Genomic DNA, 27,195 nt, shown 5'->3' with positions numbered 1-27,195 from the left:
TTGGAAAGAGTTGAATAATATAGCTAATGATGAGATGAACACTAGTTAAACCCTACTCTTGTTTGATCATCATCGAGTTCCAAGTTTGCCGTTATTGCCCTGGCAAAGAAGCTTTCTCCTATCAACAAGACAAAGGTTGCTACAAGCAAAAAACACTTGAGAAAAAAGGTTGTCCTTTCAAATCCAACGAAAAGACCAAGTATATTAAGACAAAAGCTTGTTGCAAAGCCTGAACCCACCAAGTGATAGCAACTAAGAAAGCTTCACAGAAGGTGTAGGAAATTTCGAAGAAGGTAGCGATTGATTCTAATAACGGTAAGACCGTTTTGAGTCAAAATGGGACAAAAAGTGCACCTACAAGTACCACCAAGTCTTACAGGCTAGAGAAACTGGATGTAATGGTTCAAATCTCGCTTACTGCTTGGGCTTTCGGGAATGTAGATGTTATAGGGAAGTTGGATCCGATGACTCACATGGGGTCCACGAATATTTTGAGGGCGGCCACAATTTTGTTGAAGGTGGAAGCTGAGTGGGATTGGTTTGTTGCTCTAAATGCAATGGATTATCCATTGGTAACATAGGATTGTTAAGACTTGAAACCTATCTTAATAAGGCCAACCTTATTAAGAAGAGTGTTCTAAGATCTATTTAAGTTGGTTAATATTTCGGTATTTAACCGATATGTGATTTATTTCCTTAACATGCCCCCGCAAGATGGTGGCTCTTTTTGAGCAGACCAATCTTAAAATTTGTGTGCTCATTTTTTAGACTTAATCGGATTGAATAGCTTGTGGAGCTTACTGAGCTCTGATACCATGTTAAGACTTGGAATCCATCTTAATAAGGTCAACCTTATTAAGAGGAGTGTTCCAAGATCTATTTAAGTTGGTCAATATTTTGGTATTTAACCGATATGAGATTTATTTCCTTAACAAGGATAGTATGTTTAGTTTACTGTTAGAATTTTCTTTTTTCTTCTCCTTTTTTGGCAGTTAGATTCTTGAACGGTAATGTTTGAATATGGAAGCAGCTTTCTTTTGTGTTCTCATTCTTAATAGAGTTGATAGTAAATAATGATTATTGATTTGGTTATAAATAATAGAAACGAGTTACAATTGATGAGAAAAATTGATGCTTTGACAAAATGACATTATTTATGTGTACAAATGTGCCGTTACAAGAACAGAGGGTCTAGTCTGACAGTTAATTCTGAAATTTAAATTTTAGTACATTAATCCTAATCTAGATGCCAAGATGATAGCTAAGTCCAACTAGTTGACTAGATCAATAGATGATGGCCACAAGTGCTCTCAACAAGGTACTCCCAGGACCAAGATTCAAGCAGTTATGATCCTGGATTGATCTCTCCACTATGGAAACAATGGTGCCTGAAATTGAGCCAACTCAATAGCTTTTGATATTGGCATATTTTTGTTTTTTACTGAAAATGGGGAAATTATGAATGTTTGCTTACACGTGGTCATTGCAGATGATTTAGAAGGTGACATATACCAAACACTTCAATAGGAAATTTTAGAAACCAATCGTTTACGATTTCCAATTTCCATGGTTGTCAGAATGAGAACAAATTTCCCTTGAGCATCTATAGGTTTAAAAAGAAAAAATCTAAGTTCCATTAGGTGTTCATACCTTATTTTTTTCTTGTTTTGTGCATGAATTATGTGAAGTTTAATTTTCTCACACAGATATGAGAGAAGGAATGAGGGACAAGTTGGAATGTCTTAAACCACCTCATCCAAGAGTTTAAGAAGTTAGAGAGGGGGGGACACTTATTTATTTAAATGTTATCACCTTTTCATTTTAGGCCTGAAATGAGCACACTTTTTCCAGCGAGCTTTAAACCTTGTAACACTATTGACTTAGATATCATGTAACACCATCTTGTTTAAAAGCTTAATTTGTTAGAAAATGGACTCATTTATTTATCTAAATTCAATCTTCAACAGGATGAATGATCTACCTTCTGAAACTCTTTTACCAGCTGAAATCAGCAAGCTGTTTCATCCTACATACATTAACACCAAGGACACAAACCGAACAATATACTCTATATGGATATTCTTGATGGTGAACTTCATAGAGATCTGAAAGAAAAAAGCATTCATCTCTTAAGGTCAGTCTAGAGCGTTTTCAGGAATCTAATTGTTGGCTTCGACTCAATATATTTCCATGGCCACCAATAAAATCATGACACAGATAACTTTTCAAGTACCAATTTATTATATTCACGCATAGAATACTATTACATATCTTAATTTTAGGCAAGAGTGAAGCAATGCATGCTGCGACAAAATATCTTTAGGTTGCGAAGTGCTTATTTTAGTCATCATCCCGAGTTTTTGGATAGATCTTTAGCCTTGAATTTGCTAGTACGATATTTTAAGTTTTCTGTCATGAAATCATCGCACCATCTTTGGTAATACTCTTTTCACATGTCATCTGCAAAGTTCTTGTGCCAATCAAGAATGATGTATTCTTTTTCAATTTTTGTTACATTTGACTCCCTGCTTACTTGTTCTGATTTTGATATGTTCTGTAATCTTCTTCTCAGATTTGTCCCATGTGTTCTCATCTGTTAGGGGAGACCTGAATTTCATTGATCACACTAGTGTCCTTGGATGGAAAGACTAGGCAAATCCTTGAGCAGATCTTTCCTCTAATTTTGCATTTTAGGTTGTGATAATCTCGGATCTCCCTCAAACATATTTCGTGTATTCTACGAATTCTGTCCTATTGCAAGAAGCCTATTTCCATCCTATTATTTGAAATTCACCAGAGTACAAAAACATGGCAGTCAACAGTGATTTGAGATACATTGCCTTGGATAGAGGGATGGTACATCTAAGATAGAACCACTTTTCCTCATCACCTTAAATTTAAGGAGATGGTTCAAAGTGGAGCTGTTTTTGCCAGACAGTTTGTAGAAGATGAGCCCGTGCTTGACATGATTGATAGCAAGATTCTCAAGCGTGGTCGAAACCAGTTACTCTTGGGGCATGATGTATAGGCCGAAAGAGTTGGTTGATGGATTCGTGCTAGCAGTGGGTCGATGTGAATCTTTTAAATTCGAGACCTCAAGAGAAGAAGTTTGGCGAGTCGATGCAATGAATTCTTGACAACTAGAAATCGCAATCGAACTACTGCAGTTGATATCTAATATATGGATAGAACGTCCTAGGATATGAGAACTGTATTTTAAATAATGATAATAAATTTAATTTATACCACTCAGTTAGGATGCATTATTTTGGTGCTTGAACACGATTCCTTTTAGAAGGATTTCTAATCATTCGAACTCACAAGCAGATCAGACCCTTAGATCCTGTGTGAATCACCTATTATAAATGCAATTATTTTGAACTTTTTATGTTACATCCCAAGAGATTCTTATGCAGTTTAGGACATTAAATCTGATAAGAAGATGAATCATGCTACATTTACACGTTTTGCCAGGCAATTTGATAGAATGCCAAATGGCAGTACTGTATTAGTCTATTTAAATATATATTTTTTCCAACATCCAATGCAGTTAAGCCACCTGCATTTTAGCATTCTCCCTGGCAAACTCTTCTGCACAAGGGGCTTAACTCTAAATTGAGGGTTAAAAGTATCAATAAGTACATTAATAATATACAAATAGAAAGTTTAATCTGAATAAAAAACGGGGATTTGAAATCCATAATTTCAATTATTGCAGAAGGTCAAATGTTGGCAATTTAAGCTTGAATGTATGAATACCTTTACAGAAGGATATGGTGCCTCTAGAAAAAAATAAATAAATTGAAAACTCTCTCCGTTTAACTTATTTTTGTGATTATCTCGGGAATATACTATATACTATATGTGATTATGAATGTGTGTTTATATTCACGATGACGCTATGCAAATTCAAGCAAGTCCGATCGACATATATAACACTATGTCAACATTATACTCTTTATTCACCGTGATGCCTTGTTGCTGCTATATTCAACATGTTGGCAATCATGAATGTCATGTATGCGTGTGTGTATATATATATGCATGTAATAAAATAGAGTAAGTAGAAAATCATATGGGAAAATGGGCCTAACAAATCCATTCACTCAGAAGAAGAAAGAACACCCAAACCAAGATTCGTTGAAGGAAATATTACTGTGGAAATCATTTGGAGAAATAACGTTTCATCTTATTAATGCTTTGAAGAGGAAACGTAGTGCCAAAGGCAATAAATCCTTAGAAAATAATAGATGACATTGAAGACTTGTTTGGCATAAAACCTGGTTTGAAAATCGTATGAAGTGGCTGGATGTTTATAAAGTGGTAGAGCATATATAAATCCTAGGTTGTGCTGTGTTTACACGGGAGGGTTCACAGAATCTACTAGAACACACAGTAGGGAGGGTAGGTGGGTAATTTTTTGTAATATTTAACTCACATGGGTCCACCCATGTGAGTAATCTGGAGAAGTTCACCTGTAGACACAAACTAATTCATAAACTTTTTGTAGTTGCTTGGATCCTTGATCAAGAATAAAATATTATATCGTAACAGATCCAATACCCGACAAGGAAATGGGGGCACTCGTGCTGGATCCGTCGAAGTTAAACTCGCCATTAGGAAGAAGCTTGAAGTTTGAAGATCAAATTTGGAAGAAGACAGGTTAGTGGATTGGCCTTTTATTTTTAAGTTTGGGCATATTGTTTATTAAGAAAATTAGGTCCAAATCTAATTAGCTACTTGGAACCGGTTGAATTGAAATGAAATGAAATTACAAATCCATTATCCTAAATTCCTAATCCAACCAATTTCAAATTCACGAAAGGCAAACCCTACTGAGCTTTCTTCTTCCTGTTGCCTATGCACTCGCCAGTTGCCACTCAACCCCTTGCCTTTACCTGCTATTAACTATCGTCGAGTCGCCACCAATGTCGAGCATCTCCAATCTCAATGACTCGTGAGCAGTGCGCCTTTGCCTCTCTTGACCTTTTTTTTGTTCTTTTAATTCATTTTTTGATTTATAATTTATAAGTTATGACAATGATTTGTGATAAATAATTCAAGAAAAAGCCTTACCTAGTTCCTTCATAAACAATCATTGGGGAATTTTGCAGATTATAAGTAATTTGAACAATTTTGGTTGTTCAATCAGAACGAATTTTAATTGGTTTTGTTAATATATAATGCACGTTTAATTAATTTTAATATTAAACCGATCATGCATGTTCTCGTAAGAGACTACATGCATTGATCGTTTAACCATATTAGATTATATTTTCATATGTAAATGAGTTTTACATTTTAGTGCATTTACATATAGACTAAAATTTTTTAATATTATTTAATTAAATATTTATAAACAATCTCGCTATTATGATCGTTGATTATTGATGGTCAATGATCAATGATCGTCCTAGTTGACCTCCAATCCTAGATCCACCACTGATATCGCACACATATGAAAATCGTCATCAATCTTGGAAGCTTGGGTTATTAATAAAAGTTAATGAAATATTTAGCTGAAAAGTTTTTAAAAATGGTGTATCTCAAAAAATTTGTGATTGAAAATAAATTTTGAAGAAAAACAAATTTTAAAAAATGAGGACGCATGAGCTAAGTATTTCAAAAATTTAAAATTATGTTCCAGCATTTTGGCAATCTATAACATCCCTGTTCGTATAAGTTTGTTTAATAAGCCACTGTTTAGTAATCTTCAACAATTCCCTATTCATATAAGTTATATCTCAATAATTAATTTTAATCATATATTTAATGAGATTTACAATTATTTTTATCAAAATTTATTAAAATTTTAATTTTAATTTTAATCCCCACCAAACAACAAATAAGTATAAAAAATTAAAATTTCTTGAAATGTGGTGGCGGCCATTCTTAATTTTGGCTTATCAATTATGCAGAGCACTGATATTTAAGAAAAAGGGAAAAGAAATTGTCATATTGTACATGTAATCACGTTCTAAAAGACGCACATTGGTGTCGCTTAGCATGATGCGCGGCGAAAATGTCAAGTTAAGTGACTTGGCGCCTTATTTAGTAGTCAACAGCAATCGTTGATCGCTACTGGGTGGTTGTGCGCATCTGGACGAGCATAATTATCTTTTTTTTTAAATTAATTTTTAATTTTTTTTATTTTTTACAATTCTTCTAAGTTGAAAAATAAAAAGGAAAGAATTTGGGTTATTTATTTCGTCAGTTCTAAATTCAAAATAGTTTATTGAAAAAATGAAATCTCCAAAAATTCCTATTTATTCACTATTTAATATTTACATTTGGAACTTTTTTTTTTTTTTTTTTTTTTTGTATAGATTTCCCATAAAATTGTTTTAGATGTTTGGTAGGTATTATTTTTAATTATTAAGCGATTTTTCAATTGGTTGAAAATTAAAATAATATTAAAATAAGAAAACACATTTTTACGCTTTTTTATGCCTATGTCTCATCTAAGTTCGTCTAGCCCATTGCTTGACCTTCATACATCGTCACGCATTACGTCCTTTAGATCACTGCACGTAACATATCTAAATGAACTATTAAATAATGACATGGAATAATTGTGAAAAATCAGCCCCATAGCATTTAACCATAGAAATGAAGGTACAATTATTAGTGTCAAGATCTATATTGAATCGACATATCGAGTTCATGTCATCGATTGAAGGCAATAATCACCTCCACAATTATTGATCAATTATTGCTCTAATAAGAAATAAGCGAAAAAAAGAAAAAAAAAACACACACACACAGAGGCTTAACCCGATGAGTTCAATCATCAATTAATTCGTGTATGTGCACGAGCCACGATGGAGGGGAAGCAACTACCTTTCGATTTCCTTAACCCGCAAACAAGTCAATCTATATGAATAATTGCTGAAAAGTATTAAATGAGGATCGAATTATAAAAGTTAATCGACACAAAATAAACATATCATTTACACGTAAGTTTTGCAAAAAGCAATCATATAATTTCATTTTAGCGTATTATCCCTCTCAAATCAAACAAACATTATGCCAGTGCAAACCGAACGTCATTTTTATACATTGAAGCCTGTAAAATGACAAGTTTACCCCTTCTTCAAATAAACAAAAAGAGACAAGGTATTTAGAAAGGGGCATAAATTTGTCATTTTACGAGGTTTCAATAGATAAAATGAACTGTAGTGTTATTTTGTACAATGTTTGCTTGATTTAATCGGGTTATTCAGCCAAAATTAAAGGATATGATTATTTTGCACAAAACTTGCAATTATTACATGATTATTTTCTGTCAATTACTCGTTACAAAATTAGTATTCTTAAATGAGTTGCTAGTTTGTAAAGACGTGTTAAGAAAAGCTCCTAGGTTGCTTAAATATTGAAAATTTTAATCATCATACAGGTGATTGAGATATATAATCAAGAACTTAAGCAAAAATCTATTACTAGTGTTTTCTTAAAGAGCTCACAGTCAATGGTGTTAGATAATAATATGTTAAAAACGAAATTAATTATGGTAATACTGTCGATTAAAGAAAATTTTAAAAGAGGTGTATGAAGTAATTGTCACTGTATATTCAAGAAATGATTTCAACTAGATGTCATGAATTATATACATACAGCATTATTTCTCACCTAAAAGAAAGAATTAACCTACTTGAACAGGCCCAAAAACAGGGCTAAATCCAGGTGCCGAGGTGGTAACACCTCTCGGCCCTTGGATTTGGGAAAAAAAAAAAGATATGAAATCAGGGGCTAAAATGATGCCACCTCAGCTCCCTGTTTTTGAGCCTGGCACTGAGCTTGGCTCAATAGCACTGTTCTAAAAGAAATTCATAATTATCGGTATGCAATTTGTTCATCGAAAATTGAAGCGACTTTTTTCTTATTTTTTTGGTTCGATCTGTGTCTAAATATTATATTAGTTTAAATGGGAAGATGTGAATCTTAGTCCATGATAGTGAGAGCCTGATGAGCGTTGGATAGTGAGAGCAAGAGCAATTTAGTCCATGATATTTCCTATGATTGGTACGAAAATTAATTTATGTTAATTAAAGGTGTCGATTTAAATATATACAGACACTTGATACATAATTATTTGCATGAAAATTTCCAATTATGAAGACGAGTTGTCAAAATCTGTTTTAATTATAGCGAAAGAGGTAGGAATGCATGGTCCATGGCCAAATTGAAGAACCAATAATGCAACTAAATGGGCTCCACATTTATCCTGCACAGTTTGTAGTCATGTAGACTAGTGTGTATCGTTTTATTGTCGTCCAATTTGACGTTGTTAAAATCAGATTTTTAATAGATTTTGATAAAATTTAATGAAACGTATAATTAAAAAGTAAATAAAAGTTGTGGAACTCATTAAAATGTGTCGTTAAAATAAATAATTTACTTTTACTTAAATTTTTATTTACTTTTTAAGCTACATCAAATATGGACACAATAAGTCTTGTTTTGTAGCAATTTTTCATTTCAAAAATTCAATTTTTTTATCATTATTTTTACTATTCCAGCCGTTATTTTGACTTCTTCACCACATATAGGACCACTTTTCTCTCTATTAGTTAAAAAATCAATTCTCATAATCATTATCGAACTGACTCTAAATGAGGAGGTTTTCTAATGTATACAACTTGATCACAACTGTATATATAGACTCAAACAACTACATTCAGAACCAAATCATAGTATCAGACTATACGTTTTTCAAGCTTCTTTAGCTGCTCCATCCCTCAACCCCACACCTCTCTCTCTCTCTCTCTCTCTCAAGCATAGAAACTTTGAACGGAGGGGAAAATAAACATGGGTTTTATTGACCATATTTCAGAAGTGTGTTCAGATACAAGAACAAGAAAGAGCAAGCGCAAGGCCATGCAGGTATTCATCAAATCAGGCCAACTCCATCTTTTTTGCTTTGAGGTTTTTTTATATGATTACTATATATATAATCATATATGTTCAAAAACGAAGGTCTGAATTTTTTGGAAATGGCATGTTTAGACAGTGGAAATAAAGGTGAAAATGGACTGTGATGGTAGTGAGAGCCTGATGAGCGTTGGATAGTGAGAGCAAGAGCAATTTAGTCCATGATATTTCCTATGATTGGTACGAAAATTAATCTATGTTAATTAAAGGTGTCGATTTAAATATATACAGACACTTGATACATAATTATTTGTATGGAAATTTCCAATTATGAAGACGAGTTGTCAAAATCCGTTTTAATTATAGCGAAAGCTCATACAAGAAATGGCAGGAAGAATTGAAAAAGTTTAGTTAACCTTTTGTCCCCCGATTTACTGTTTGCCTTTGGGATTTCGCGCAATTTTTTTGATTGAATTTTTATGGAAGTAAACTCAAAATTCAAAATTCATTCGGCAAATTTATAAATAATTTAAAAAGATGAAGAGTAGCGAGTCTTATGAAATATGTGTACGATAATGCAAAATAGTTATAAATGTATAGTTAAATAATATATAACTTTAATTGAATTTATATACCATTTATAAATTTGTTGCCAAATGAAGGCTCAATCTATAAAGATCATTGCCCAAAACACGAGCAATTTAAATTCTCAAATGAATTGCCATCTTACTGGGTCATATTAAACGTAAACTCAAAAATTGCTGAATATAAACTGAACGCAAATTTTGGGTATGAATAAAAGTACACCTTGTTGATCATGTGGGAAAATTTCAGAGCCTCTATTTAGTTTAGTTTAGAAATTTTATTAAAATCTTAGTCAATGTCAACAGTCAACTTAACCATATACTTCATGATTCAGAACTTTTACCAATTTTTCAATCATACATTTTATCAACTTTTATCGAAATTTACTATTTGATTTTAAACACAATCAATCTGGGGTATAGTTTCCACCTTCTATAGCAAATTTTGTATTATTTTGTCACTAAAATAAGTTGGCGATTAGATATTGGTCATGAAATAAAAAAATCGAAATAATGATATGTCATCAAATTATTTTACAGGGACGGTCTCTAATAGATTCTAAAAATTAAAATGAATATATTATAAGGTTGAATTATAACTTTTCTTGATAGCTACACTCTCATTTTCATTCTAAATGATGCATTGTCCACACTACATTAATGTACGTACTTGTCAATCATTAATAACCTTTATTACTTATTTTTGGATATACGTAGGTGTAAGATCAGTGGACATAAATCGAAAGCAAAGCAAGGTAACAGTAAGTGGATACATGGAGCCAAACAAGGTCTTAAATCAAGTGAAAAGCACGGGAAAGAAAGCTGAAATTTGGCCATACGTTCAATACAATTTGGCGTATTATCCATATGCTCCTGGAGCCTATGACAAAAGAGCACCATCTGGGTACGTTAGAAATGTTGTACAGGCATTTCCAAGCCCTAATGCTCCTGCTGAGAAGTACACTTCAATTTTCAGTGATGAAAATGTTAATGCATGTTCAGTTATGTGAAGTGATTATTATTCGAATTAATATCTATAAGAACGTTTAATTAGAAGTTTGATTAGGGTTTTCAATTGAAAGGGACGTTTCAATTTTATTAGTGGTTTGGTTTGGTTGTAGAACGAGATTGCTTGTTACATAAACATGATATATCTTATTATTAATAAGTGATTTATAAACTTAGTAATGCTCTGTTTGGACATGAAGTTTATATCGGCGTTTTCTAAAAAGATACATCCATTAGGAAATAAAGTAAGTACTAACTTAGAGTGTAGTAGGAGTACAATTGGTATTAGAGACTATCTACTTTATATATATTTTTCTTTATACAATTTTATTCTTCTAGTGCTAAAGGTCTTCTCACTTGGGGAGAAAATGGATTTTCATCTTAAAGGATTTAGCACCATTATTACAAAGTAAACTTTACAAACCGTCTTTGATCTGTGAACCGAACTTTATTGATATAAGAAGAAATTATTTGCAAAATCTCGAGAAGTATTCTTAAAAAATTGGTGCCAAAACAGCATACTCAAAAATGTGCTAGGGATGGAAAAGGTGCTGGGCTAGCTAGGACGATTATTATCATTTTCATTACGTCAAAAATTTATGAGAAGCGGGATAGGAAGGGAATTAATAATCCCTCATTTGCTGTCCCATTAAATTATTTATATTGTATATTCAAATTGAAAACATAAAAATATAAGAAGAACAAAAAGATTTGGAATTCAGAAAATTCTAGGCAAGGGCTATGATCTCGTCCCTGTTCCTGTCTCTGTCCTAGCGTCCTTTATTAATCTGGGCACGGATTCCTAACAAGGGGCAAGTTGGGGATGAATGGCTTTGTCATCACCGCGTTGTGGTGTTCATCAAAATCATGGCCTTCGGTACAAAAAAATAGCTTAAATAAAGCATAAAACTTTTTAAAGTTACAACATAGAATCCTTCTCAATCTAGGAACCAATGCCCCTCCAAATCTAATAGGTTAAGAACCATTGTCGCATAAAAAGGTTGACATGACATTGCAACCACATTAACAAGTTAGAAATCAATTGTACAATCTTGTAGGCGCAGTGTACAGACAGCTCTTGTTTTCTGGTTCATTGGGGCACATCCCGCGATTTACCTCCTTCAGAAAGTTCTAGGGGTAGGGCGGTGGGGGCTCTTAAGGTTGGGGTTCAAACTTTTTTTTTAAAAATCAATTGTACAATCTTTTTCTTGTAAAATTCATTAATTTTACTGTCGACTACAATAACTTATTATTATCTAGAAAATATGTGGTAAAAGCATATGGAATTGCTTGAAAGTCCGGAGTGTAATAGAACGAACAGACACGACATAAAAGATTGCATTATATTCGAATTCCTAAATATCTGGGATCACCCTGTAAAAAGAGCCAAAAAGAAGCCATTTTTTAGAAAAATCTAAATAAAACATTGACTTTTGGCGTAAAATGCAATGTCGAGACAAATTACAGCACATTTTACCAATTATATTTAGTTGACATTTCTACATCTTGTCCTCAAAAGGAAGAACAATTAAAACAAAATAGATGAAATAAAATATAGTATTTATTTTGGATTTATTGGGAAATAATTGGATTAAGTTTACTTTATCTTGCCAACGAAAAGAAGTTTCTGCCAAATGAGACATTAATCTTTTTTATAAGATTTGATTAATTCTTGCACTTCAATGTGCATTCTTGGATCCATCACACCAATTAAGGATTAGTTTATGGTTCGTTTGGTAAAGCAGACGAACTTTACGAGTAAATATGAAATTTAAATAAATAAATGTATTTTAGGAATTTAAATTTTTAGATAAGGTGGTTTAATATATGCTTGATCAAACCTGGCCGATGCATTATAATAATTGTGAACTATCAAACTTTTTATGATGAAAAATAAACAAGAATTGAAGTTTTAACACTTTACATTTTTAGATGATTACTTGTTAAAATTCTACAAGTGTAAAATATTCTAGAAAAATAATAAAGCGGTGAATCATGCATCGTTCCACTGTGAATCTAGTTTTCATAAATAAACTTAACTTTAACATAACTTATTACAATTTCAATTTTAAACTAATTAATTCTAATTATCTAATAAAGAAATCAAGCCACCATTTGTTTCTCATTATTTCCCTATTAAAATGAAAAATATGACCGTTATTCATCACTTCAAGCCATCAAATTTGAATTTCTATCTCTTGTGTGGAGCTTATAACGACTATATTTCTTATTTTCATTTTTACAAAAATGGGAAACAAATGCCCCCTAAAAGTGATTTGATGATTTTATGAGAAAAACTCAAATTGTTGGAGTTTATATAGTTTTGAGACGATATATACTTTTCCTCAATTGAACTTTATCTATCATTTATCAAACTTTAAGATGAATGCTATAATGTGTTAAGCATATTTTTGATCTCTCAAAAATAACATAAGTCAGAAGTTCAATTTTGCCAGTGATAAAGTAAAAAAAAAAAAACATTAATAGAAATCATTCAGCTCGAATGGAAAATATTTTAAGATTAAAACTTCAAAACTTAGTTTCATCGTCATCTCAGTATATAAAAAAATTAGTTAGGGATACTCAAGTTACAAAAATACATGATTGAATGAGAAAACAACACTTGAATTTCAATTGATTGAAGAAAAAAAGAAGATTAAGTGTGTGTTTGAGCCACATTATTTTTGAAGAATTTATTTTGAAATCGTATATTGATGGAGAATGTGTGATTAAAAAATAAGAAAAAGTTTTAAATTTACGTATAATGTTATTTTATTAAAAAAATGTGTGGTTGAAATGATGTCAAATCACTATTTAAAAATATATTTTTTCAAAATAATGGGGTTCAAACAGGCCTAAACTCGAACTCTTGAATTGGTCTAGAATTACCATCTTTCCTCTTTTTGCTTTGAACCCAATAAACATGAACGTTGATGAAGAACTTGAGAGTTTGTGGTGTTTTGGTCTCCAAATTTCATCCTTGAGAATGTGCATGAGAACCCATATATATAGGTGAGAGTTTATACTTCCAAATTTCGTGCCAAACTTGAAATAAAAAGTGCTTAAAGAAATCAGGCCAAATTTGTGATTCACAGCAAACTTGTCGCTTGGACGGATAACTATAAGTTTTTCTTTCCGTGAGGTTGGCTCAGGTGAACCTTTTGTCAACTCAAGGCCCACCGGAGCCGATGGAAATTCTGATTGGAGCATTTGATATTTTATCGAAATAAAATATTTTATTTGTATATTGATTTTTGAAAAAAAAAATGATTTTTTAACAGTTAAATGAATAGAATCAGTCTCGACCAAGGAATCAATCCCTCTTCAAAACTAATAGCCCGAGGACCATATTTGGGGGAAAAAAAATGGTTGGACGTGGCCCACGTGGACAATTTAGCCTTATCTGATTCGGGCACTTTGGCATTTTCCATGTCCTATCTCACGACTTAACATAGACAATTAAGTTGACTTTTCTTTTATCTTGTCATAAAAAAAAAAAAAGGGGTATCAAATTCACTTTTGCTGGGAAAATGGTAGAAAAATTAACGAACATAATCTTCGGATTAAACTCACTATTGCTGGCCAACAAGGATAAGTTTCTGCCAAAAGGAACATTAATTTTTCACAAGATTTGATTAACTTTTTGTGCTTTAATGTGTATTCTTGGATAGCCTGTCGATTATGGATTAAATAATTTCCTTTGGTAAAATAGACTGAATATATTAATAAACACAAAATTTAAACAAATAGACACGCCTCTTTTAAAGTTTTAGTTCATGCTAGAGTAGACAAAAGTGAAATGATCAAGTTTTAATAGCCTCACTCCTTTACAAAATTGTTCATGTATCGGACATTTTATGGTTAAAAACTCAACCAAATTTATGATCGTAACAGTGACTGATGACCAAGTAGTACGTAATATCTACCGACAGATTTCAGAGTATCTCTGCGCCATGCCCAAGCTGCATCACAACAAGCATTTATTTGAAATGAGCTTCTAGAGATTGCTTAATATCTTAATAATTGACGGGCTGCATCTAAGTGTGGTACTTGAAGTTTATTCATAAATTAACTAAACATGTGCACCAAATAATAGCTATATATCATCTCGTAATAGTCCAATAGATCAATCGACCAAGCAATCTTCAGTGTTGAGAAGAATCTCCAAGTAGTTCATCTACCTTACTAAGTTTCAAATTTTGCAACATGGGAAATTTGTGGGCTTAACACCAAGAAAATCAGTATCTTGTAATATTTCAAAAACATATTTTCTCTGAGATAGGTGAGTTCCCTTCCTTGATCCTGCAACTTAAATGCCTAGAAAGTACTTGAAATTTCCAAGATCTTTCAACTTGAAATTCTCATCAGGAAACCTTATAATTCTTGAATTTCTTCAAATCATTTCCTGCTAGTATCACATCATCCACATATATTAATTAGTATAGTAATTGTAAAGCTATATCCTCTACTTGGACGAAGAATAGTAATTTGCCGTGGATTGTATATAACCAGCATCTCCTAGAGTTTAAAAGACCATTGTCTTTATACTTGTTTCGAATTGTATTTCATCCGAATCCTGGAGGGAGTCTCATATATACATCTTATTAAAGAGCCCCTTACAAAATGCATTATTTACATCTAGTTGACGGAGATACTAATACTGAACATCTACAATAGCAAGTAATACTTGTACCGTGATCGTCTTTGCAACCAGAGCAAAGGTTTTTGTATAGTCTGAACCTTCAATTTGATTATATCATTTTGCAACCAAACGGGCTTTGTATCACTCAACATTAGTCTATATAAGTAACATTACTCAATAATATAACCCTCATTTGGTTCAGTTAATAGTAGATTTTGATAGAAGTTGATAAAATTTGTGGATAACATGAAATGTATTATTGGAAATGGATAATACACATAATACAATAATGTTGAAAATTTACTTAACACGTATAGCGGAAAATAAAACAGATTTTGATTCCCACCAAGGATTTTCATTGTACTTAGAGAGAAATTGTGATAAAAAAAATATATCTTTAATAAATTTCTTAAAGAACATTTCTGATCTGTAATCTACATTTGTTCAATCGTCCAATCTCCAATAAAAATCTACACAGTGAATAAGATTGAGAAAATTAGGACTTTCTTTTCTTGTACTAGCAAGAATGTAAAATTACATTCTCTACAAATTTTTCAAATCCTAACAACCTATTAATAGAAGTACAAGTGGACTTGACCCATCTCTTATCTTAATCTGGTTCAATATTTAATTAACTCAATTAATTAAATTTATCCATTAATTAATTCGGATTTATTAACAAGTAACCCAATTAATTAATTATCCAACACTTGTCAGTTAATTAATTAGTAAATCTTATCTTCTAGTTTTCATTTTCTGTGTAACCCATCAGATTTCCAATCATGATATTTAATGATGTGAATTATTATTTTGATCTAATCAAAATCGATATATTAAAATATCATTTTTCATTTATCACCAATTTATATTCGTCGTCCTATATTAATATTTAGCAATGTGTCAGGGCAATACATGTGACAAAAATGTCCAAACTTGTTCATTTACCATAAACTATAACTCTTTCGTCAATATGACCCAATCATTTACAAGATATTGATGTGTGTTAATTTCAATCATCGATCATATCTTTCATTTCACTATTAAGTCTTCGCCTTATGAGTATATATTAGATAAGGATTTTGTTATCAACTTAATTGAATGAAATGTAGATTATAATTTTTTACTATATAAAAGTGACGAATCATCTATTCATCATTCACAACCTTATATAATTCTTGACATACATAATCGATATCGTATTAGTGGCCCTTGGCAAAGCAACATCCAACACCATCAAGTCAAAAGATTAATTTCACTATCGAACATTAGAAATTAATAACTGACAATCAGATGGTTATCTAAGTAGAATCTTCCAAGCGGGTCTCCATGTTTTGTTTAATAAAAAAAAAATTCACGTATTTATTTAAGTGTCAATACACTTTAACATGTGAGATCATCTACTTACTTTTTAAAGTAAAAATGTCACACGTGATGATATATCCATAATAACGATATCCGTATCTTGTTATTACTTATGACTATGGATAATTTAAGATTTAATCATATTTTAATTTGATTCTCACAATTACAACTCTTTATGATTAACAAATTATCAAAATTTAAATCTATGGACTCTATTATTTAATATAATATATTAGAATAGTTATTCAAATAAGTAATAGATCTTACTAAAATAAATGCATTAAACATATTCAAAGTGTTGACAATCTAAATCGATTGAACGTAGGGTATAATACTTACAAATATTACAATTTTTTGATACGTAACATGTATTCATGCTTGGGCCACATTGGAAGGGATGAATTGCAGTCCTAATTCATCTCCTTCAAAACCCAAGCGCTATAAAGTATGGACACTTCTCTTACAGTGACATGTTCGTGTTCCTGTTTGATATTACCAAAGATTATAACTTTTTGGATACATGAAGAAGCGTGGAATACGCCACGTGACTTGTCATATTTTTTAACAATTTTCAACAAGAAAGAGACACTTTCTTGAGATGGAATGACTTGGTAGAGGACAAATAGCAAGTGTTCAGATAATATTGATTGCCCCACTCAAATCCCTTGCAATCGTCATCGTTGAGTGTAGGTCCTGCATCAAATAAGTGTTAGAAAAGAATATCACTTATCGGTGTGTGAGTTTTGGAAAAGTTTGCTTGTACATATCAAAATAAAGGAAACCACGACATTAGTCTAAATTAAATTTGTGGGGGAAGTAAAACTAAACCATCATGTGAACCATTTGGTAATCAGACAATTTGATTGTTAACAGGATGTTCGTCAAAATTTCGCAAGCGTACGGATTCATTATACAAGTAATAATCGTAATGAGAGAGTTATCGTCCCACAGGGAATAAAGATCAATTCTAGTATATTTGATATATTTAAATTCGTGTTTGTAATCGAAAGACGATTGATGAATAGCTAATTAATTTTTATAACTAAAACTTATGAAATCAATGAAAGTTGGTTTAAAAATTAAATGTGTGAACGTAATGGATTTTCGACGCCACCGATCTTTTTTTAGTTATAATTCTCAGTCGGTAATAATTATTTCAATTCATGCAATTGTGACGATTGATAATTCCAATATTATTTATTATTCTTTCCCAAAATATAATAAACCTATAGTTACCACAAGACGATCTTATTCCTAATTCGAATTCATATGGCAAATATGCATTGACATTTAGAATTATCACACATGATCTTACGCGCCATAAATATTATTCTCAATATTTATTGCTCGTGTGTCCCAATAATAGTGTTTCTATCTATCGTGAGTTTTCCAACACTACGAATAAGCTACTTATTATTCTAATGGTGCACAAACATTAAAACAATGTAAATAGGCATATTAATGGAATCACACCGCAAGAATTAAGATAAAAACACAAGGTCTTGAATTAAAAATTAAGAATCAAACATTTTTATAATACATCCAATACACGAGAAGAATTAGCCTAATATAATACTGAAATTAAAGACATAAAAGTGGAAAGACTTCACCGAAAATCGACGGAACGTGATTAATTTGCAAAGGCCAAGCGTGTATATATATATCACTTTGGCCAGTTGCCGTGTTTAATTTCCCCCTTGCAGCCACTAATGTCTCTTTGTATATAAAATCAATTCCCAGGCACAATGTTTGGCTCCCAAAAAGGCACTCCAATTGTTAGCCACCATTTATATATTCTCAATTAAGCCTCAATGCTTGACCTCCAAAGCAAACCCAACTTTTATTCAATTTATTGTCACTTTCCCCCAGATAGCCTGTGCTATATATATGCATAAACTCCCCAAAGTAGCCTTTTCAATGTGTGTCTTTTTTAAATTCCAGCTGCCAACTGCTGTATGTCTCTATAGATAATTAAACCGACAACCTTCTCTTTCTTCTTATTTTCAGCTGCAATGTTTTCCCAATTTCCGACTTTTATTTTCCTTCAATCTTCCAGATGCTGGCCTCAATATGCGTGTGTTGTCTGTGTATATCCATCTCCAGCTCTTCCAGAGCAGCCCACTTTTTACTGTGTTCCTAGAATTCCAATGCAGCCGCCCTCCTTCACTCCAAAACCAATTCCAACCCTTTTTCTAGTTGGCTTGTAATTCCCCAGAAAACTCCCAGCTGCGCGTGGAATATCTCCATATATTGTGGCAGCCCTATTTTTTATTTTTTTTTCCTCCAATCCAAGGCCCAATTGTCTTTTCCACCTTCCATTTAATTGAGGCCCAATTAGTTGCAACTTATCTTCCAAGGCCTCACTTTCTCATAATTAATGCAACTTAATCCTTCAGTTTCAATCACGTGGAGTTTGATCCCAAAATTGCATTTTTATCCCATTTTTGTTCTTCTTTCTCTCTAATTGCTTCCAACGAGTCCATCACTAAAAATAAAAGAAAATTAAACAAAGTTAAAGTAGAAATTACTAATTTGACAATATAAAAGTTTAATGAAGTGAACTAAATAAGTGCACAAATTACACTTATCACTGGAGAACAGCAAAATTTGCCCGCAAATAGTTTGATTGAGTCCCTTGAGGAATTTCATGGTTTTCTATTTTTGTTGGTATTCTGGAACTTCTTTCATTGCCCTATTTTTGTACGTTTACAAAATCAATTCTCATAAAATGAGCCTCAAATAAACCCAAAGTACTAAAGCATAGTGGAAACATGAACAATTGGAAAAAGATTAACCATAGGCTTATTCATATTTGTATTGGCAATGTTGGTCCTAGAATGATTCAAAACCAATTTATAGAGAAATTATACGGTACTTAAATGCAATAATTGAAAAGGGCACAAGAACACTATAATTGTTTTTGCCCTAAAAGGGTCTGGATATTAAGTCCATAAGACCTAATCATCCGTTGAGCATCTGCCAAGAGATATTGCTCTAGATCTATTAATCCCACCCGAGAAATAATACAGAAATGTATGAAGAGGATTTCTCCAAAAGTTCTTTCTAGCCTCTCTATTACAAATTAGTAACCAACACTCAAAGAGCTCTCAAAGATCATATTGATCAACCCTCATTTTTACTAAAAGAATAGAGATTACAACACATAGATCCTAGTTACAGATTTTCAGAGAAAACCCTAACCCACACGAAGAGAAAAAATCGTTCAACTATACCCACTCACTGAAGAGAGAGAGAGAGAGAGAGAGAGAGAGAGAGAGAGAGAGAGAGAGAGAGAGAGAGAGAGAGAGAGAGAGAGAGAGAGAGAGAGAGAGAGAGAGAGAGAGAGAGAGAGAGAGAGAGAGAGAGAGAGAGAGAGAGAGAGAGAGAGAGAGAGAGAGAGAGAGAGAGAGAGAGAGAGAGAGAGAGAGAGAGAGAGAGAGAGAGAGAGAGAGAGAGAGAGAGAACGAGTGCTAAGTATATGTATCTATTCATATCAATCGGTTTCAATCCAAGGTCAAGAATAAGCCACGTATACAACAGATCACAACCCACTTAATAGAAGTAAAAGGCATGTAGCATGAGAACATGTTTTAATGAAATGGGCCTCAAACTCGATATGGAGAGTAATACAGCCCAAGTAAATACTGAGGCAGCCCAACATTTAACAAGCAAGATTCTCATTAATGTTAACATTAAAATTTTGTCAAAAGTGCTTCTTCACATTTGCAAGAAGTTGGGAGGGTGAAATCCTATGATCCCTTTTTAAAAAATAGAAAGAAAAGAAAATTGTTGTATGATCAATTTCAATGCTATTTCATCAATTTCCTGATTTCGCGAGTTTAGAGTGACTCCTTTCATGCTTATAAGATCTCAAGTATGAGAGTGAAAAGGTAAGTATCACCCAAACATGCTTGTGTACTTATATTTTCCCTTTGAACTTAATATGCTGGGTGGGAATTGATTCACGAAATAGTTGGATTAGGTTTTATCATCTACAATATACGGCATCCATTTCATTGAAACATTAAAGCTTTTAAATGTATAACTAACTTAGCTGGCAATTTAACCCATTTGGACCATGTTTTTGCTTGCACATTAACCAAATTTCGGTTGACAAAACTTCCACTTAAGTTGGTAATAGGCTTTGATTGCTTTGACAAGAACTTCTACTTATGTTGTTAATAGGCTTTGATTGCTTGGACAAAACCTCCATATTTTGACAAACCTTGAATGGTTGAAAATTGGCAACTTCTTAGATTATTTAGGATTTGGAAGAATAGATTTTGTAATAATGAATTTTGGAGAAAATGTGATTAAAAGGTGGGGAATTTTTTTTGAATTTAAATGTAAAATTATTTTACTGGAAGAACGTGTGATTAAAAATGATTTTGAAAAAATAAGAGTTTTTAAAGAATAAGAATCAAACAAGATCTTATTCTTACACGAGTGAAAATAGTTCATCCGCTAACTGCATTAACTATATCTAACAGAGTGGTTAGTTCTGAAATAAAATTAAAGATAGATGATTTTATTAATTTATTTTGAAGTTGTATGCCCAATTGAGACTTCGATTAAAGTTGGGCGACCTCCAATAAAATTAACCCCTAAAATGTTAACTTTACTTTTAACCCAACATAATTGTCGATTAGGTCTCATAATTTTGTGTATCTGATAAGCTCATGTTTGACGATCATTGTTTCAAATTTTTTCTAGACATCCAATTTTATCTATATATCCACACACAATAAAATATTACACACATAATTCCAAAAACACATTTTTCAAAAGTCACTAATCAAAACTCTATTTTATACAAATAATAATTATCAAATAAGAGTTAAGTAACCCATTTGGTCAGAAGTAGATGAGTTGAGGGTGTTTTAAAAGTAATTTCAAGATTACATCCTATACGTACAACCTCACGTAACATTATTTTGAAGTTAGTTGATTATTTGATTATATAGTAAACTTAAGTATATTATTAAAGTACTTAGTCGTTGATTGTCTTCCTTTAAAACAAAATTCACTCTCGTACTTATTTTCAGTATACATTTAAATAACAAAATAATTTGCATATAAATTTACATTTTTTCTCTACTTTTTAATTTGGGTGGTTAGCACATAACGTCCTTACTTTTCATTATTATTGTGGAAAACGTCTTTACATTTTATTTTTTTTAATTTTATTGTACAGAGTTCCTTTTCGCCAATTTTCTCAATTAAAAGCCATGAAACGATGAATATACTTTTCTATTTAAATAAAAAAGAAAAGAAAGAACTAATTGCAATATATCTCAATTTTTTTTAAAAAAAATGCAAATGAGTGTAAATAAATTATTAAAAGGGTAATTAACACAGAATATCTCCACCTTTCACTATCATTGTGAAAAATATTCATACCTTTTATTTTTTTTGACATTTTTACCCTTTGTTACACATTTAATTGCACAAATCATTATTAATAAAAGTTGTGAATGACGAACATACCCTAATATTTAAATAAAAATTATTTTTAATAATTTATTTGGAATTTGTTTGTACTTTTTTAATTTTCTTAATTTTTAATAATTTATTTGGAACTTGTTTGCAATTTTTTTTTTAAAAAAATTTATGATTATGGCTACAATTAGTTTTTTCATTTTTTTATTCAATTAGGAGGATATATCCGTCATTTTATAGCTTTTATTGAGAAATTAAATGAAAATGGATAGAAATGATGGTTGCCCAATCAAAGATGTAATTAAGGGTGAAAATATCAAAAAATGAAAGTCATGGATGTTTTTCACAATAATAGTAAAAAGTAGGGATATGATGTGCTAGTTACCCATTTATTAATTTATTTGAGACAAATTTACACTTAAAAAAAATGGAACTATGATTATGATTAGTTCTTTCTTTTTCCCTTTTTCCAAAAAAAAGAAATAAATAAATAAAATGGCATATTCATCATTTTATAGTTTTTAATTGATAAAATGAATAAAATGATATTTTATGTAACGAAATGTGGAAATAAATATGAAAATGTCAAAAAATGAAAGGTAATGACATTCTTCACGATAATAGTGAAAGATAAGGATGTTACGTGCTAATTACCTCTTTTAGCCCTTGTTTGAACCCTATTTTTTTTATCAAAATATATTCTTCAACAGTGATTTGACATCATTTCAAAATCACATTTTTCATTAAAATAATATTAAACGCAAATTCAATTTTTATTTTTATTTTTTAACCACGCATATTCTATCAATACAATATTCAAAAATGAATTTTTTTGACAAGAATGGGGGCTCAAACAAGGGCTTAATTATACATTTTATTTGTTGACCTCGCGAATTGAACCGTTCACGTAGTCAATCGATAGTAACTCCATGTAATCCTCTCTACGCACAATAACGCACGATCAGAAGCACACGACCGGAACCAATGGGGATGACAGCGGCTTCATACACTCCGACGGTCAAGTCAGTGTTTGGTGATCGGAATAGTGTTCAAGTTATGCAAGAGAGTGAGGAGGATAATATATGCCCCCTTTTGGCCCCCATTTTATAGAAATAAAAATGGGTAGAGTAGTGTTTTTTTGAAAAATGAGTGATTGAAAAAGAAAGAAAAATCATCGATTTACGTGTAATATTATTTTATGAAAGATTGTGTGATTGAAAAAAAAAAAGAGAAAAAATGAATATAATGGAATAGAATTTAATGAGGGCCAAACGGGGGCTATATTTTTTAGTATGGAGAGCTAAGTTGTGAGAGTTTCATTACCTTTGTCTCTTGTCAAACCTTGGATATTTATAGACGTAGAGCATTGTTAGATATGGAACACGCGTATGCATCTAACGATGTGAGGCATGCGCTCATAGGCGTCAATTAACCACGTCTAGAGTGGATGGACGGACAATTAATTCCTTTGAGTTGAGTTGACATAAAGTTGATATGTCACATCAACTAGACCTATGGAGACATTTCATCAATTAATCATTGGAGGTAGAGAGGATCCTAACACAGATATCTTTCTGAAAGTGGCGATGGAAGGATCTGTTAAGGGAGCACCTCGGAGTGCCTAACGCTTCGACGTCAGGGGGCACTTCGATTTTTTTAATGGATCTATTTTGCGCCTCGCAATGCGTCAAGTTGAAGGTCGTCAGAAGTTGGCGTCACTTCAAAACCACTTTGGATGGACACGTGGCACTTCGGGGAGTGGTGTGCTTGATGTTCCGAAGTGGTTAAGTTAGGGGCGTGACAGTGGTCTCCTAAGTTCAGGCATAAATATTCATATCATGGGTGGACTTGTTTTCCCGATTGTGTATGTCCGCCTTAGAGTAGGGACTGTGGATTCTGATAAAGCGTTGATGTAAAAGGGCGAAGTGAGTAGATGTGCCAAACACATGTTGGCTGAGGCTTAGTGATAACCGAGGCAATGTGGGTAGGACGTCCTCTCAGTTGATCATTCGTTGTTTCGTGACAAGCTTTTAGTGTTCGACCGAGGCCTATGAATTGTGATTCTATTGGGGGAGGAACTTATCTGCCACTGAGGAGCTGACCCATAGGGGACGACGCGTGGGGAGATGGTTAAAACTTTGTAAAGATTAAAAGGGAACGCAGCGATCGAGGCAATGACCCACAGGGGACTCCGCGTCGGGTGCATCTAAACTTTGTAAAGTTGAGAGAAGAGCTTATCTGCCATCGGTGTGTTCACCCACAAGGGACGACGCATTGGGAGATGGCCAAGCTTTGTAAAGCTTAGGAGAGAACACAGCAACCGAGGCAATGATCCACATGGGACTACGCGTCAGGTGCCCCTAAACTTTGTAAAGCTGAGTAAGGAGCTCATCTGCCACCGGTGCATTGACCCACAAGGGACGACGCGTTGGGAGATGACTAAAGCTTTATAAAGTTTAGGAGGAAACGCAGCTAGCGAACGATGACCCATAGGGGACTCTGCGTTAGGTGCGTCTAAACTTTATAAAGTTGAGGAGCTCGATCTGACGCGCCCATTTCTAACATTAGACGATTTGACAGCTGTCGCGTATTTCCAAGACGACAATTGGATGCGTTGCCCATTTCCAAAAAAGGCTGCTACGACTACTTATTGTAGATGGCTAATGGGGATCGAGGTGACGCGTTTTTTGTATGCGTGAGGGTCACAGCTAGATTTTGGGCGTAGATCAAATCTGGTGTTTCATTTCAACGACCTAGATTTGTTGCAATAGACGGTCTAGATCGATAGCATTTGAATTCAATGGTAGAGATCATTTGGAGTGTTCTATAAAAGGGGGACTTGAGCGTTTTGAGAGGTTTTCACTCTTGTGAAATCAGACTCTTTTTGCTCTCAAAATTCTCTGCAATTTTCGGTAATCTTCAAGCGTTATCCAGCGATATTTCCAATTTTCGATGAGTTTCAAAGGGCCATTTCTTCTTTTTCGATCGTAGAAAACCCTAATCCGTTCGTTTCAGTAAGTATCTCACTATTTTTTCACATTTTTTCAATTCTGAAAATGGCTTCTAAGGGTAGTGACGCTTCAGGGAGGGAACTAGGTAACGCTTCGGGGAGGGAACTGGGTATAGTTCGGATGGATGAGCCTATTTTGGCGATGTCCAATGAAGTAGCCGAGGCTATATTAGGGGAGGAGAACATTTAGCGAAGGCCTGATAGCCCGGTAGTCACATCAAAACATTGGGAGGCTTTTGACTATCCATCAAAGTTGAAAGAGATCGACCTGGATAGACTTAGGGCGGAATATAAGATCCCTGATAACATAGATCTTATATTGTTGGAGCCTGATGAACGAGCCTGTTACCCTAGGCCGGGCGTGTGGCTGTGAGTGAGGCGCTTTTCAGGGCTGGTCTTAGGCTACCTATCCATCGTTTCTTCCGATACGCCCTTAAGTCATATGGGTTAGCTCTGACCCAATTAAACCCGAACTCTTGGACCCAGATGGTGTACTCCTGGATGTTAAGGAAGGAGGCGTCTCTTGGGGTGAAGTTGTCCTTTTTAGTCTTCCAGACCCCGTACATCCCCAAAGTGACGCCCGAGGGGGACAAGACTGAGGGGTGTTATTACTAACCTCCTGGGGGCCCATACTCAATTCGTCCTAGACCTGCCGAGTTCAATAAAGGACTGGAAGACATCGTGGTACTGGGCATCCGAAAGGTGGGACACAATGGAGGAGGACCCCCTAGCGCCTCTCACAGTCCTAACTAAATATTCATCGCTTAGTGAGTGTTGATGCCTTGTGTTTAAATTTGTTTTGACCTTCAGTTCGGTTCCTGACCTTTGTTTGTTTTTTACAGGCACTCTTTCTCGGTGTGAGATATCCACTGAGCACTTTGACATAATTTGCATCGTCTATTAGCTCCCACCGAAGAGGAGATCTTATCACAAGCTGATTAAAAAGAATATACACTTCGTTACGCACGATCTAATGGCCTCCCAAAGTGAGTATTTGAAGTGACTTTATTGTAGTGGGTTTTCGAAATCTGTATACTTGTACTAATTTTTTCATTTCTCTGTGGATAATTTCAACAAGAAGAGGCCCTTGGGGCCTGATTTTAAGACCATCCAAAAAATGATGGTCGAGGCAAGGGCCTTGAAGACCTCCTCCTCTACCTATAAGAAGCAGACTGAGGAATTGTTGACTACAAGCAAGAGGCTTCAGCCACCGGCAAAGGAGAAGGAAATAGAAGACCCTGAGGCAAACTTGTTGAGGAAGGGTAAGAAAGCTGTTGGCTCTTTGAAAGGGCCAACCGTGGCGAAACCCCCGCCAGCTTTGAGGCAGACCACAATACCTACTGGGGTGGCCATTCGGGAGAAAACTACTCCCCGATTTGAGGCTGCCCCGACTGAAGCCCCACTTTCTGCTGAAGAAGGTGGATTTAAAGAAGGTGCTGGAAGCCCTGCCTCCAAAGACAGCTGTAATGGCAATGGTCCACCACAAATACTGGACTGAAGAGTGGAGGGACCACACCACGTCCTGTACCATAGAAGACCTTGTTGCGGCTCATAGTGCATGCATCGCTCAGGCTCTTAGCCCAAGTGTCCAGCTTGAGGGTTTGGTGACGGACTCAATGCCAAGAGGGAAGACCTAACCAAGCGTCTAGAGGAGGCGATACACTATAGGGATGCAGTGCAGGCTATCCAAGCAAAGGCCTCCAAGGCAGAGAAGGCGAGGTAAGAGGCGAAGGGTCGGCTGGTCAGAGCCAATGAGGAGATAGAAAGGCTGAAGAAGGAGTTCTATGAAGTGGAGTGCTAGGTGGCTGCTATGACAAGGAGAGTCGATCATGCCAATGAACACCATCGGCTCACCACTGAGGCTTTAGAGGCCTCCAACAAAGAGAAGGTCGAGTTGAGGCAACAAGCAGAGGCCTAAGCTAAGGAGATCGAATCTCTGAAGGTCGAGGTGAAGGTGGCGGGGGAGTCAGCAGTGCATAACTTTATCGATCACTTAGAAGAACACCTACTGTATGACGACTTCGCTAACTTCTAGGTCTCGTGGAATGCGTAGGCAATGTTGGATCGCCTAAGGGAGGTCTACCCAACTCTGGATCTAAGTTCCTTGGAAGCGAAGTTCGATGGGCCTACTGGAGGTTGACCTAACAGGGCCGTCGAGGAAGCTACTGAAGCCTCCTAAGAGGTTGAACCGGAGGCTGGAGCTGAAGATGCCCCTCCAGTAGAATAGGAATATTTTGTAATGGCTTCGGCCCACCTCTTGTAATTTACTTTGATGTTAA

General features: G+C 34.0%; 1 protein-coding gene and 1 pseudogene across 1 annotated transcript; both read left to right on the top strand.

Annotated features, from left to right (window-relative positions):
• Window positions 1–398: 398 nt before the first annotated feature.
• LOC111398386 lies at window positions 399–3,144 on the top strand (annotated as a pseudogene).
• A 6,106-nt stretch (window positions 3,145–9,250) lies between these two features.
• LOC111399284 (heavy metal-associated isoprenylated plant protein 21-like) lies at window positions 9,251–10,614 on the top strand. The gene has a single exon (XM_023026543.1). It carries the CDS (start codon window positions 10,091–10,093, stop codon window positions 10,463–10,465), a length of 375 nt encoding a protein of 124 aa, XP_022882311.1. The 5' UTR covers window positions 9,251–10,090; the 3' UTR covers window positions 10,466–10,614.
• The last annotated feature ends 16,581 nt before the right edge of the window (window positions 10,615–27,195 follow it).

The sequence above is a fragment of the Olea europaea genome, chromosome 8 (genome assembly GCF_002742605.1).
Source record: "Olea europaea var. sylvestris chromosome 8, O_europaea_v1, whole genome shotgun sequence".
Classification (NCBI taxonomy): domain Eukaryota; kingdom Viridiplantae; phylum Streptophyta; class Magnoliopsida; order Lamiales; family Oleaceae; genus Olea; species Olea europaea.
This window is presented reverse-complemented; position numbering and strand designations above follow the sequence as displayed.